We start from the raw sequence: 13,074 nt of genomic DNA on the forward strand, positions 1-13,074 counted from the left end.
CCTTATTTCAAGTTTGGATCTCCCTTTGTAAGCTTCCACCTGTTGGCTCTTGTCTAGCCCTCAGGCTTTACAGAGAATAAATCCACACAGTCTGCCCTGTGACTTCCCTTCATGTATTGGAAGATTGCTGTCGTGTCTCCCCTCAGCTTTCTCTTCTCTAGGCTAAACACACCAGGTTCCTTTAAGTGCTCTTCATAACATTTAGACTCCAAGCCTCTTACCACCCTTGTCGCTCTTCTCTGCACCCTTTCCAACTCCACAGGCCAAAACTGCATTCACTCTTTTGGCAGCTGTGGCACATTGCTGGCTCATGCTTAATCTGAAAACTATCAGGGATTCTTCTCACAAATATTAGTGGAGCCAGGTACCCTCTATCTTGTATCTGTGCATATGATTTTTACGTTTCTCACCACTGAACCACCTTTGATGGATAGGTCCCAGTGTCCAAGTCTGTCAGGATCTTTCTGAACCGTGAGCCTGTCTTCTGGAGTGTTAGCAATCCTCCCCTGCTCCAGCTTTGTTAGCAATCCCCCACAAATATTATGAGCACCTCTTACATTCCCTCATCTAAGTCACTTATGAAGATATTGAAGGCTCCTGGGCCCAAGACAGAACCCTGAGGTACCCCACTACATACCTCCTTCCAAGTAGACCCATTAAGGACCACACATTGGCTATGGTTGTTCAGCCAGCTGTGAATCTGTCTGGAAATGAGACTATCCATCTCACACTGTTCCAGTTTATCAAGGAGGCAGCTGTGGTCTACTTTATCAAATGCCTTACTTAATTCTAAGTACAGCGCTTCCCCTTCATTCCCTTGGTCCACCAATCAAGTCACACTGTCCAAGAAAGCAATACAATTTGTCTGGCATGACCTGTTCTTAAAGTCTCCTTGCTGGCTTCTAGTAACCACCTTGTCCCTTTCTAAGATAGATAGATAGATGGATGGATGGATGGATGGATGGATGGATGGACGGACGGACGGACGGACGGACGGACTGACTACTTTATTGGCCAAGTATGATCAAACATACAAGGAATTTGACTTCGGTGAAAGAGCTCTCAACATATCTACACAACATCAAAAACAAACAATAGTAAAGCAACAATGTTATTTACTAAAACCATACAATAAAGAAAGAAAGAAAAATTGAAGGAAGTAACACTACGGCTATCAACCAACACACACTCATATTTAAAAGGAGAATTTATGGACAGCATCCTGCATCTGTTGTCCAACATATGTCCACATTTAACAGAGCATTATCGGTCACATCTTAGCAGTCATGTCTTACCATACACTGTCAATCATTATATCATGCTACATTAATTAGTTCAACAGAGCAATGGCACGAGGAAAAAAACTGTCTAGATGCTTTGACATACGGTACTCTGTAGCACCGTCCTGATGGCAGAAGTTGAAACAGTTCATGTCCAGGATGCAAAGGGTCTGCAGATATCTTCTCCCTCCTCCTTTTGACCCTTGCAATATACAGGTCTTCTGTAGAAGGCAGGCGGATTGCAATAATTCTTTCTGCAGACTTAACTATCCTTTGAAGTCTATATTTGTCCTGCTTGGTTGCGGAACCAAACCAGACAGTTACAGAAGAACAGATAACAGATTCAATAGTTCCTCTGTAGAACTGTACCAAAAGCTCCTGAGATAGATTAAACTTCCTGAGTTGACGCAGGAAGAACATCCTTTGTTGTGCCTTTTTGATGACAGTCCTGATGTTAAGCATCCATTTCAGGTCTTGAGAAATTATGGAGCCCAGAAACTTAAAGGACTCCACCACTAATACTGGACTATTGAATATGGTAAGAAGAGGGGAGTTAGAAGGATTCTTTCTAAAATCCACAACCATCTCTACAGTTTTGAGTGTATTCAGTTTCAAGTTGTTATAACTACACCGCAGGGCCAGTTGTTGTACCTCCCGTCTATATGCTGACTCATCACCATTCTGAATGAGACCAATAACAGTTGTGTCATCTGCAAATTTCAGAACTTTTACAGAAGAATCTTTTGAAATACAGTCACTGGTATAGAGGGAGAAAAGCAATGGGGAGAGCACACATCCCTGAGGGGCACCTCTGCTAATTTTATTTATTTATTTGATTGATTGATTTCTATAGCCGCCCATCTCAGCGAGTGACTCTGGGCGGCTTACAACAATAAAAATTGACCAAATACTGGATATAGTTTTGCCTAACCTCACATGCTGTTTCCTATCTGTTAGAAAACTGATTATCCACCTACAGGTAAGGTCAGGCACAATAAGCTGGATCAGTTTGTTATAAAGAATTCCTGGAATAATAGTATTGAATGCTGAGCTTTTGTTGTTTATTCGTTTAGTCGCTTCCGACTCTTCGTGACTTCATGGACCAGCCCACGCCAGAGCTTCCTGTCGGTCGTCAACACCCCCAGCTCCCCCAGGGACGAGTCCGTCACCTCTAGAATATCATCCATCCATCTTGCCCTTGGTCGGCCCCTCTTCCTTTTGCCTTCCACTCTCCCTAGCATCAGCATCTTCTCCAGGGTGTCCTGTCTTCTCATTATGTGGCCAAAGTATTTCAGTTTTGCCTTTAATATCATTCCCTCAAGTGAGCAGTCTGGCTTTATTTCCTGGAGGATGGACTGGTTGGATCTTCTTGCAGTCCAAGGCACTCTCAGAATTTTCCTCCAACACCACAGTTCAAAAGCATCGATCTTCCTTCGCTCAGCCTTCCTTATGGTCCAGCTCTCGCAGCCATATGTTACTACAGGGAACACCATTGCTTTAACTATGCGGGCCTTTGTTGTCAGTGTGATGTCTCTGCTCTTAACTATTTTATCGAGATTTGTCATTGCTCTTCTTCCAAGGATTAAGCGTCTTCTGATTTCCTGACTGCAGTCAGCATCTGCAGTAATCTTTGCACCTAGGAATACAAAGTCTTTCACTGCTTCTACATTTTCTCCCTCTATTTGCCAGTTATCAATCAAGCTGGTTGCCATAATCTTGGTTTTTTTGAGGTTTAGCTGCAAACCAGCTTTTGCACTTTCTTCTTTCACCTTCATCATAAGGCTCCTCAGTTCCTCTTCACTTTCAGCCATCAAAGTGGTATCATCTGCATATCTGAGATTGTTAATGTTTCTTCCAGAGATTTTAACTCCAGCCTTGGATTCCTCAAGGCCAGCTTGTCGCATGATGTGTTCTGCATACAAGTTGAATAGGTAGGGTGAGAGTATACAGCCCTGCCGTACTCCTTTCCCAATCTTAAACCAGTCTGTTGTTCCGTGGTCTGTTCTTACTGTTGCTACTTGGTCGTTATACAGATTCTTCAGGAGGCATACAAGATGACTTGGTATCCCCATACCACTAAGAACTTGCCACAATTTGTTATGGTCCACACAGTCAAAGGCTTTAGAATAGTCAATAAAACAGAAATAGATGTTTTTCTGAAACTCCCTGGCTTTTTCCATTATCCAGCGGATATTGGCAATTTGGTCTCTAGTTCCTCTGCCTTTTCTAAACCCAGCTTGTACATCTGGCAATTCTCGCTCCATGAACTGCTGAAGTCTACCTTGCAGGATCTTGAGCATTACCTTGCTGGCATGTGAAATGAGTGCCACTGTTCGATAGTTTGAACATTCTTTAGTGTTTCCCTTTTTTGGTATGGGGATATAAGTTGATTTTTTCCAGTCTGATGGCCATTCTTGTGTTTTCCAAATTTGCTGACATATAGCATGCATTACCTTGACAGCATCATCTTGCAAGATTTTGAACAGTTCAGCTGGGATGCCGTCGTCTCCTGTTGCCTTGTTATTAGCAATGCTTCTTAAGGCCCACTCAACCTCACTCTTCAGGATGTCTGGCTCTAGCTCACCGACCACACCGTCAAAGCTATCCCCGATATTGTTATCCTTCCTATACAGGTTTTCTGTATATTCTTGCCACCTTTTCTTGATCTCTTCTTCTTCTGTTAGGTCCTTGCCATCTTTGTTTTTGATCATACCCATTTTAGCCTGGAATTTACCTCCAATGTTTCTAATTTTCTGGAAGAGGTCTCTTGTCCTTCCTATTCTATTGTCTTCTTCCACTTCCGCGCATTGCTTGTTTAAAAATAATTCCTTATCTCTTCTGGCTAACCTCTGGAATTTTGCATTTAATTGGGCATATCTCCCCCTATCACTGTTGCCTTTTGCTTTCCTTCTTTCTTGGGCTACTTCTAGTGTCTCAGCAGACAGCCATTTTGCCTTCTTGGTTTTCTCTTTCTTTGGGATGTATTTTGTTGCCGCCTCCTGAACAATGCTGCCAACTTCTGTCCAGAGTTCTTCCGGGACCCTATCTACTAAGTCCAGTCCCTTAAATCTATTCTTCACCTCCACTGCATATTCCTTAGGAATATTAGTGAGCTCATATCTAGCTGATCTGTGGGTCTTCCCTAATCTCTTTAGTCTGATCCTAAATTGTGCAAGAAGAAGTTCGTGATCTGAACTACAGTCAGCTCCAGGCCTTGTTTTTACCGACTGTACAGATGTCCGCCACCTTTGGCTGCAAAGGATGTAATCAATCTGATTTCGGTGTTGTCCATCTGGTGAAGTCCATGTATAAAGCCGTCTCTTAGGTTGTTGGAAGAGAGTGTTTGTTATGCAGAGTGAATTGTCTTGGCAAAATTCTATCAGCCTGTGTCCTGCTTCGTTTTGTTCTCCCAGGCCATACTTACCTGTAATTCGAGGTGTCATTTGACTGCCCACCTTAGCATTCCAGTCTCCTGTGATGAAAATAACATCTCTTTTAGGCGTGTTGTCCAGTAGGTGCTGCAGATCCTCATAGAACTGCTCTACTTCAGCTTCTTCAGCATTTGTGGTTGGGGCGTATATTTGGATCACTGTGATGTTAGATGGCTTGCCCTGAATTCGAATTGAGATCATTCTGTCGTTTTTTGGGTTGTATCCAAGCACTGCTTTAGCCACTTTACTATTAATTATGAAGGCTACTCCATTTCTTCTGTGGTCCTCTTGTCCACAGTAGTAGATCTGGTGGTCATTTGATGTGAAGTGGCCCATTCCAGTCCATTTCAGTTCACTGACGCCCAGAATGTCTATCTTTAATCTTGACATCTCACCAATAACCACATCCAATTTGCCCTGGCTCATAGATCTTACATTCCAGGTTCCGATGGTGTGTTGATCCTTAGAACATCGGATTCGCCGTTCACCACCAGCACCGTCGGCCGCTAGCCGTCCTTTCGGCTTTGAGCTAGCTGCGTCATCACGTCTGGGGCTAGTTGAGCTCATCCTCTGTTCCTCCCCAGTAGCATTTTGACCATCTTCCGACCTGGGGGTCTCATCTTCCGATGGTATACCGACATATCTCTGGTTGTACTGATCCATTTAGTTTTCACGGCAGAATACTGAGGTGGGTTGCCATTACCTTCCCCAGGGATCGCATTTAGTCTGACCTCTCTGTCATGACCTTCCCGTCTTGGGTGGCCCTTCACGGTTTAGCTCATGGCATCATTGAGGTGCTCAAGCTCCAGCACCACGACAAGGTAACGATCCTTTGCTGAAGGAATGCTGAGCTAAAGTCCACAAAAAGGATTCGTACATAAGACTCCAGAGATTCAAGATGTTGCAGAATATACCGTAAAGTCATGTTGACAGCATTATCTGCTGACCTGTTTCCTCTATAAGCGAACTGCAATGGATCTAACAGAGGATCCATGATAGCTTTCCGATGAGCCGGCACTAACCTCTCAAAGATCTTCATAACTACAGACATCAATGCAACAGGTCTGTAGTCATTCAAGTCACTGATGGAAGATTTCTTAGGAACTGGAATAATTGTAGAGCTTTTAAAACAAGAAGGAACGTAACACACCTCCAACAATTTATTAAAAATATGTGTAAAAATAGGGGCCAGTTGTTCCACACAAGCTCTCAGACAGGAGGGAGTCACACCATCTGGGCCTGGAGCTTTTCTGATCTTTCGTTTTTGAAACAAATCTCGCACTTCTTTTTCCAAGATCACCAGAGGTGAGGAGCCTAAGGAATTGGGAATGGGTATACAGAGGTTGGATGCTGAAATACAGTTGGTAGCAGCAAATGTGTCTGAAGTACAGTTGGTAACAGCAGATAACAGTTGTTCCTTCTCAAACCTACAATAAAACATATTAAGGTCGACTCTCATTATTCAGGAAAGATGGATTATTAAAGCCAATGATATTCTTCAGGCTTTTCCATACAGTTGCAGGATCATTTGCTGAAAACTGATTTTCAGCTTTTCTGAATAATTCCTCTTTGCTGCCTTAATCTCTCTTGTAAGTACATTTCTGGCCCGATTATACATAATCCTATCCCCATTCCTATAGGCCTCCTCCTCGTCACGGCGCAGCTGCTTAAGCTTTGCTGTAAACCACAGCTTATTGTTGTTATATATGCGTATGTTCTTGGTGGGCACACATATGCCCTCACAGAAGCTAATGTATGATGTCACAGTATCAGTATACTCATCCAGATCTGCTGAGGCAGCTTCAAAAACATTCCAGACTGTGCACTCTAAGCAGGCCTGCAGATTTAACTTAGCGTTATCAGACCATATCTTCACCGATTTTATCACAGGCTTTGCAGTTCTAAGTCTCTGCCTAAAGGTGGAGATGAGATGGATCATACAATGATCAGACAATCCAATTGCTGCATGTGGTATAGAGCGGTAAGCTCCTTTTAGTATAGTGTAACAATGGTCCAATATGTTCTTGCCTCTAGTAGGACAACTAACATGTTGTATATATCTGGGCAACTCGTGTGTAAGATTAGTACTATTAAAATCTCCTAAAATAGGTAAAGAATCTGGATACTTCTGTTCGTGCTTGCAAACCCACTGCTTCATTATATTTTCTAGGATTTTCCCAGGTATGGATGTCAAGCTGATTGGTCTTCGTTGCCAGGGTCCACTCTTCTCCCTTTCTAAACTATTGGAACAAGACTGGCTCTTCTCCAGTCTTCTGGTGCTTCTCCAGAATCCTCAAGGATTCCAGGCAGTTGCTCTGAGAAGGCATCCATCAGTTCCTAGGACACTCCGGGATGTAATCCACCCAGTCCAGGAGGCGTGAATTGGCCTATAGTGCACACCACAACGTCATTTTTGTTTTTTTCCTTAATATGCACCCAGACACTTTCAGCAGGGTTTCCATCCCTGGTGTCATGAATTTCCATACAGGTGTAGTAATTCTTTACATATAATGTGACTCTACTTCTTTTGTTGGGCCTGTTCTGGGACTTCTTGAACAAATTATACCCTTCCAGTGCCAGTTTCCAATCATGAAATCCATCCCATCAAGCTTCAGTAATGCCTACATCATCATATTTGCCTTCCCATACTAGGCCTTCAAATTCTGCCTGCTTGGTCTAAGTATACCCTGAGCACTGGTGTATGGGCATCTGAGCCCTTTAGTACTCTTTTGCCTACTGCATCTCTCATGGCGTATTCTTGAGTATTCCTTCCTTCTTACACCTCTCTTCCTTGTCATTAAGGGTTACTGCCTTTGATCTTCTGTTTTGGGAGGGGTTCCACATAACTGTTGCTCTTCCCCTCCAGATTTAGACAAAATTCTAACCAGAAGACCTCGTGAGAGATTATAGGAAGGCTGGGAAAGAAATGGAAGGAGAGAGATGGAAACAATCAGAAGTGAAAAGGTGAGCCCACTGAAGGTTTATCTCACAGATGGCAACTCAGCCCAGGTGGCAAGAAGCCTGAGGAGAAGTCTTTCAAATCATTTCAAGAGACTCACCCTTAATGAAATCACTATAAACTCACCACAGGTAATCCTCACTTACCGACTGCCTCGTTTAGCAACTGTTCAAAGTTACAATGGTGTAAAAAAAGCTTTGTGACTTGTCCTCGCAGCATCCCGCAGTCACCTGATTGCCATTCAGGCACTTCGCAATCGGTGCACATTTACGACCGTTGCAGTGCCCTGTGGTCACATGATTGCCATTTGCATGCTTCGTAACTGGCTTCTGACAGAGTCAGAATGTTATGAAGAGACAGCAGAGTCAATGTAGAGTGCAGAAAATCGTAAGTCACAGTCACATGTCTCATTTAATGACCATGGTGATTCACTTAACGACTGAATGGGAAGTGACACCATAAGCCCGTTGCAGTCATGTGATTCTTCCACTTAGCAACAGAGTTGCCAGTCCCAATTGTGGTTGCTAAACGAAGACTACCTGTATAAACATAGGTGGAAACCAAAGTTGATGTCAAGTCCCACAGCTGGACAAGATAAAGGAAATAAGAAGTTAGAGTACTCAAATTTCTTGCTGGTCCTGATGTTCCAGCTTATTTTATTTAATGAGCAAATGAATGGCTCTCATCTTTTCTTCCCAAAGATCCGTAACTTCTGAGTCCTCCTCATTGCAGCTTATAAGGGAATATTCATTGTTTTCACTGGGGCTCTGACATTTCATCAGCATTTGCTTGGATAGTTTTACATCTTGGAAACTGTTCTGCCACATCCCTCATCCATGCTCTTGGTAGGCAGCATATTTCACCAGTGATGGAATTCATTCCATTCCATTGCATTCGTGTCTGGGCTGCTTCAATTGTTATGACACTGTGATTCATTAAGCAGTAATATTAAACACATTATCAACACTAGAATAATTTAATTTTAAAAATAACCTTATTTATTTATTTGACAGATTTATATAGTTGCCCGTCTTACACAATGTAACCATGGGTGGCTAACAGCGATTGAACAGTATCAACATACTAAAAGATGCAGACAGAAACCCCACAAAATTAAACACCATTGCACCCTGGGCCAGGGCACCATAACCTCATACCAACTACACATCTGCTGGGCTCAACTCACATCCTGGCCCAACACCTAGGGGAAGAGCCAGGCCTTTATGGCCTTCTGGAAAGCCAAGAGGACACATAACAGTTCAACCATATAAGGATATTAAATATATCTTGGATTTCATAAAAGCAGATTTTAATAAATTCAGGCAATGATAAACAGGATCCCATTACAGGGACCCAGGAGAGGTAGGAGTTCCTAAAGATACCAAAATACAACTGCAAAAAAATCCACTAAAGAGAAAAACTGGAGGACAGCAAAAGAACTTAACGTGGCTTTACAAACATTCCTAGACTTTGTTCAATTTCCTTCTGGTCAAGGAAGATAAACCTGACACAAAAGGGTTAACTCTCCTTTTCTGGCAAACAGCAGGGCTACCCTGCTTTTCGTCCAGTGGAGATAAACTCTTTCACTTCAGTCACCCTAACTTCAATTGAAAAGTAGCATACCTTAAAAAGTTTATTACTCCAAACTCACAAGTCACAGAGAATCATGAAAAATAAAGCATTTCCACTAAGCAGAGGAAAACAGGTGATTCAGTATTCAACGGCACACAGACCTCAAACCACCTCTTGCTAGGGTAGGGCAGCCAGGCCCATCTTCAACTACCAGAAAGGCACCTCATGGAAAGTCCAAGTGCCATTTTCAATCACCAAAAGGTAGAGCTGGCGGGAAAGTGGACTACTAGGGCAGGACTCTGGTTGACTCCAGACTGGCCGAGGTCTATCCTGTAATGTTTAATAAAGCTAGACCATTTGGGCCATGTGGCTGCCTTACAGACATCCAATAAGGAAATCCTGGATGAAGCACACTCTGGTGGCTGATCCTGTCCACCATTGTGTTCAGGGAGCCCTTTATCTACTGCCACAACCAAAGACAGGCAAGGTCTCCACCTACCTGATTAGCTGGTCTACCTCCATTCCAACTTCCTTTGAACTTTTTGTTTGACTTACTGATTTACAGGCTGCCTGACCCCTAAAACTCTGGGTGGCTTATAATTAAGAACAAAAAATTACAAGACAAAAAAGAAATCATAAGTGCCCCCAAAAACATAAAACTGAAAAAAACAACCATCCAACAGAGGTTCAACCATCATGCTGCCCCAAAAGCTGGGAGAAGAGCTGGGTCTTTGATAGCTTCCTGAAACCACTCAGATCTCTGGGGAACATCGTTCCAGACAGCAGATACTGAGATAGAGAGGTTCCCCCAGTGATTGATATAAGTCTTTGTTCTCATACTGTCTGTCTACATATCAGGAGCTCTAAGTCCTAACCCTCAGCTTCAATCAACTGTTCAGCACCAAGGGCCTTTGGTAAGGACCACAGGTCTTGAACTGAGAAGGATCAGAGGTGACTTCTCCAACCTGTACAGCCAGCATCTGTGGTCAGCTGCACTCTGATTCTCCTGATCAATACCTAAGTTTCATAATGGATTGAATGAAGATGAAATAACTGAAATTATATACAGATGAGACTGAGGTACTATTGGGTCAGTGGGAGACTCAGCTCTGGGACCAGCCCCGGTTGCCAATTATTTCTTGGGGACCATTTAAACTCTTAACAATCAGAGCCCAAGTTTTTGATGGCCTGCTCCTCTCCAAACGAACCTATCCAACCATAGATCAGCAGAACCAAAGATGTCCATACTTTCTGAAAACCACCTTTTGCCCAAAAAGTGGTCTTCAGAAAGTATGGGCATCTTTGGTTCTGCTGATCTTACAGGAGCAGGTTTTCTGTACTGCTCTGCTATGGGATGTGTTCTCTCAGGAGCCACTGCCCTTTCTCCTTAACAAAAGGAGTCAAGACCTTCCTCTTAAGTCTTTTCACTCTGAATTAAGTGATCATTTATTTTAGCTGTTTTTGGTAGATTTTAATTGGCTGTGTGTTATTTTCTTTCAGCTAAGATACCAAAGACTGACAGCAGCAACCGAAGAGTCAGCAATGACTCTGTAGATAGTACGGAAAGCAAACATTGAGGACAGGGCAACAAACACAACTCTAGCTAGTTTACGTACGTACACACACACACACACACACACACCAGCTTGGCATTTGTGCTGGCGGGAGGATGCAGGGAATTAAAACTTCCCCACCAAAGAGCCAGCACCACCAATGTATATGTAGGAAAGGGCTCCGTCTGGAACCCCTTGACTGGAAGCTCCTGGTTCCCCCCCCCCCCCCCACCCAGCATCCTTTTTGGCCCCAACTCTCTCTCCAGGCTGCTTCGCTCACTGATGGCTTCTCTGGCTTGCAAGTGCAGCCGCTCCTATCACAACCAGCCATAGTAAGGCAAGACAGGGAAAGACAGGCAAGTGTGGCTAACGATCACTGCCAACACCCACTTTTCCAATCAGCAAGACTGGGAGAAAAGGTGAGGCGGCTCAATTAAGACGAGACCCTTTAAAAAATCAAAGCAGGGGTATCCAATCACAATAATTTCAGGGTCAGCAAAAGTGGACAGGACAATGAATTGTTGTATGCCACCCAGAGTCATCTTGTGTGAGATGGGCGGCCATATAAACATCAGCCATGATAGATAGAGATAGATAGATAGATAGATAGATAGATAGATAGATAGATAGATAGATAGAAGCAAATGCTTAAATTCAATAACCAAGATAATTAAGGAAAAGCTATAATAGATCAATTAATAACCGAACATTCCAAATGCATTAATTCACTGTAAGTTGATATCGAATACGGATATTCATTCAAGAGCAAAGTGGGCTCTTCTCTCACCGCCATCGTTTGAGGGTGACTCTTGGGCACCTCAAGATGGACCTGAACAAGCATCCTCCTGAGAAGGCCAAAAGCCTGCAAAGATTAACATGGTCCTATCAATTGAGCAAGCTGGAAGACAAACTTACCCAGGACACTCCTTTACCCCTCATACTCTTAGCATTTAGAGGCTAGGCTAGAGTAGACTGCAGCTCCCAGAATCCTTTACTACGATCATGTCAACTGAGACTAATGAATGGGAGTTCAAAACATCTGGAAGGCACCAGAATCCTCATACCTGAACTAGGCACCCTCCAGGCCCACATTCCAAGGCAGCTCATCACTTACTTCAGCCCAGAATCCCTATCAAGCTGCTCTCACTCTCAAAACTCATCCATGCCTAGACACCCGCCATGATACACTTCTCCTACCTGGAGTAGTTCAGTAGCCTCATGTTGGAATTTATCCGCCAGATAGTCCATAATACAGCTTCGAGCAAAATCTGCACGGCTATAGAAAGCAAATTCTGTACGGCAGAGCAGATGGAGGGTCTGGGAAGCCAACTCCAGCACTTCACTGTTTGTGTGCTTTTCCACCACTTCCTTTAGCTGGGCCAGCAGCAATTCTAAGTACTGGGTGGAAGAGACAGAGAGTTACAGCAGCATCCAAAGGCAAGCCTTGGAGGGGCAGATTTAGACTTTTTTGGGAAACAGGAAGCAGAACCTACTTAGGAGGAGAAACAAGGTACAGGTAGAGAGAGTGAGAGAGAAAGAAATGCCAAGAGTCTCCTACCTTCTCTAGGCGGCCTGTGCTGTAATGGGTTAGGTCAAAATAACGCAAAGCCTCCAGGAGAGGTCCTACTTTCTCGGCATCAGCTGAGAACTGCCAGAAGAGAGCAGAGAAGAGCTTCAGGCTGCTGACTAGCCACCAGAGGGCACAAGTAGGGCATACTGCTCTGGAGAAAAGCCAAGTGTATCAACCATCTAGAACCAACACGAACACCACCACACACCAACCAGAACAGAATGCTTTGATTTCTCCTCCCATTTAGCAAGAGATCCTCTGAAGGCATTCACCTTAGCTAGCAGCTGGGGCAGTAGGGGGATAAAATGCTGCGTGAGCCTTAAACGGTCTTCAGCCCGCACTTTGCATTCCCGAGCAGAAAATACCTGACAAAGCAGAAAGAGGAGGAGGAGGAGAAGACAGGAACAGGTCCTTGTGGATTAAGAAGGGAGAGGAAAAACCTAAGAGGATACCTTCTTTCCAGAGAATCTGCCAATAGGTGGATGTCCTTCTGAGGCTTGCCGCATGCTGGCCACCAAGATCAAAATGAGGCTGCTCTCCTTTACATCACCCAAACCTGCTGAGCAACACTTTAGCTATGGAGTGTCTAGCACACAGAATGCATCCATATTACACATCCATCACAACCTAGTCCTAAAAGCGTGGCTAAACCACAGTTCCCTAACCGTGCAGGAGTACTATACTGCAGTGTCCATAAAGGAACACCAAT

At 43.8% G+C, this 13,074-nt stretch overlaps 1 protein-coding gene across 1 annotated transcript in view; it reads right to left on the reverse strand.

Annotated features, from left to right (window-relative positions):
* Positions 1-13,074, reverse strand: part of STAG3 (STAG3 cohesin complex component) — a 94,650-nt gene that overhangs the window by 27,798 nt on the left and 53,778 nt on the right. The window contains exons 14-17 of the mRNA XM_063296765.1: positions 12,818-12,924; positions 12,638-12,730; positions 12,354-12,443; positions 11,993-12,193 (exon numbers count right to left, since the gene is read on the reverse strand). Coding sequence (XP_063152835.1) covers positions 11,993-12,193; positions 12,354-12,443; positions 12,638-12,730; positions 12,818-12,924 — 491 coding nt within the window. The remainder of the gene's footprint in view (positions 1-11,992; positions 12,194-12,353; positions 12,444-12,637; positions 12,731-12,817; positions 12,925-13,074) is intronic.

The sequence above is a fragment of the Candoia aspera genome, chromosome 3 (assembly GCF_035149785.1).
Source record: "Candoia aspera isolate rCanAsp1 chromosome 3, rCanAsp1.hap2, whole genome shotgun sequence".
In the NCBI taxonomy this organism is placed as follows: domain Eukaryota; kingdom Metazoa; phylum Chordata; class Lepidosauria; order Squamata; family Boidae; genus Candoia; species Candoia aspera.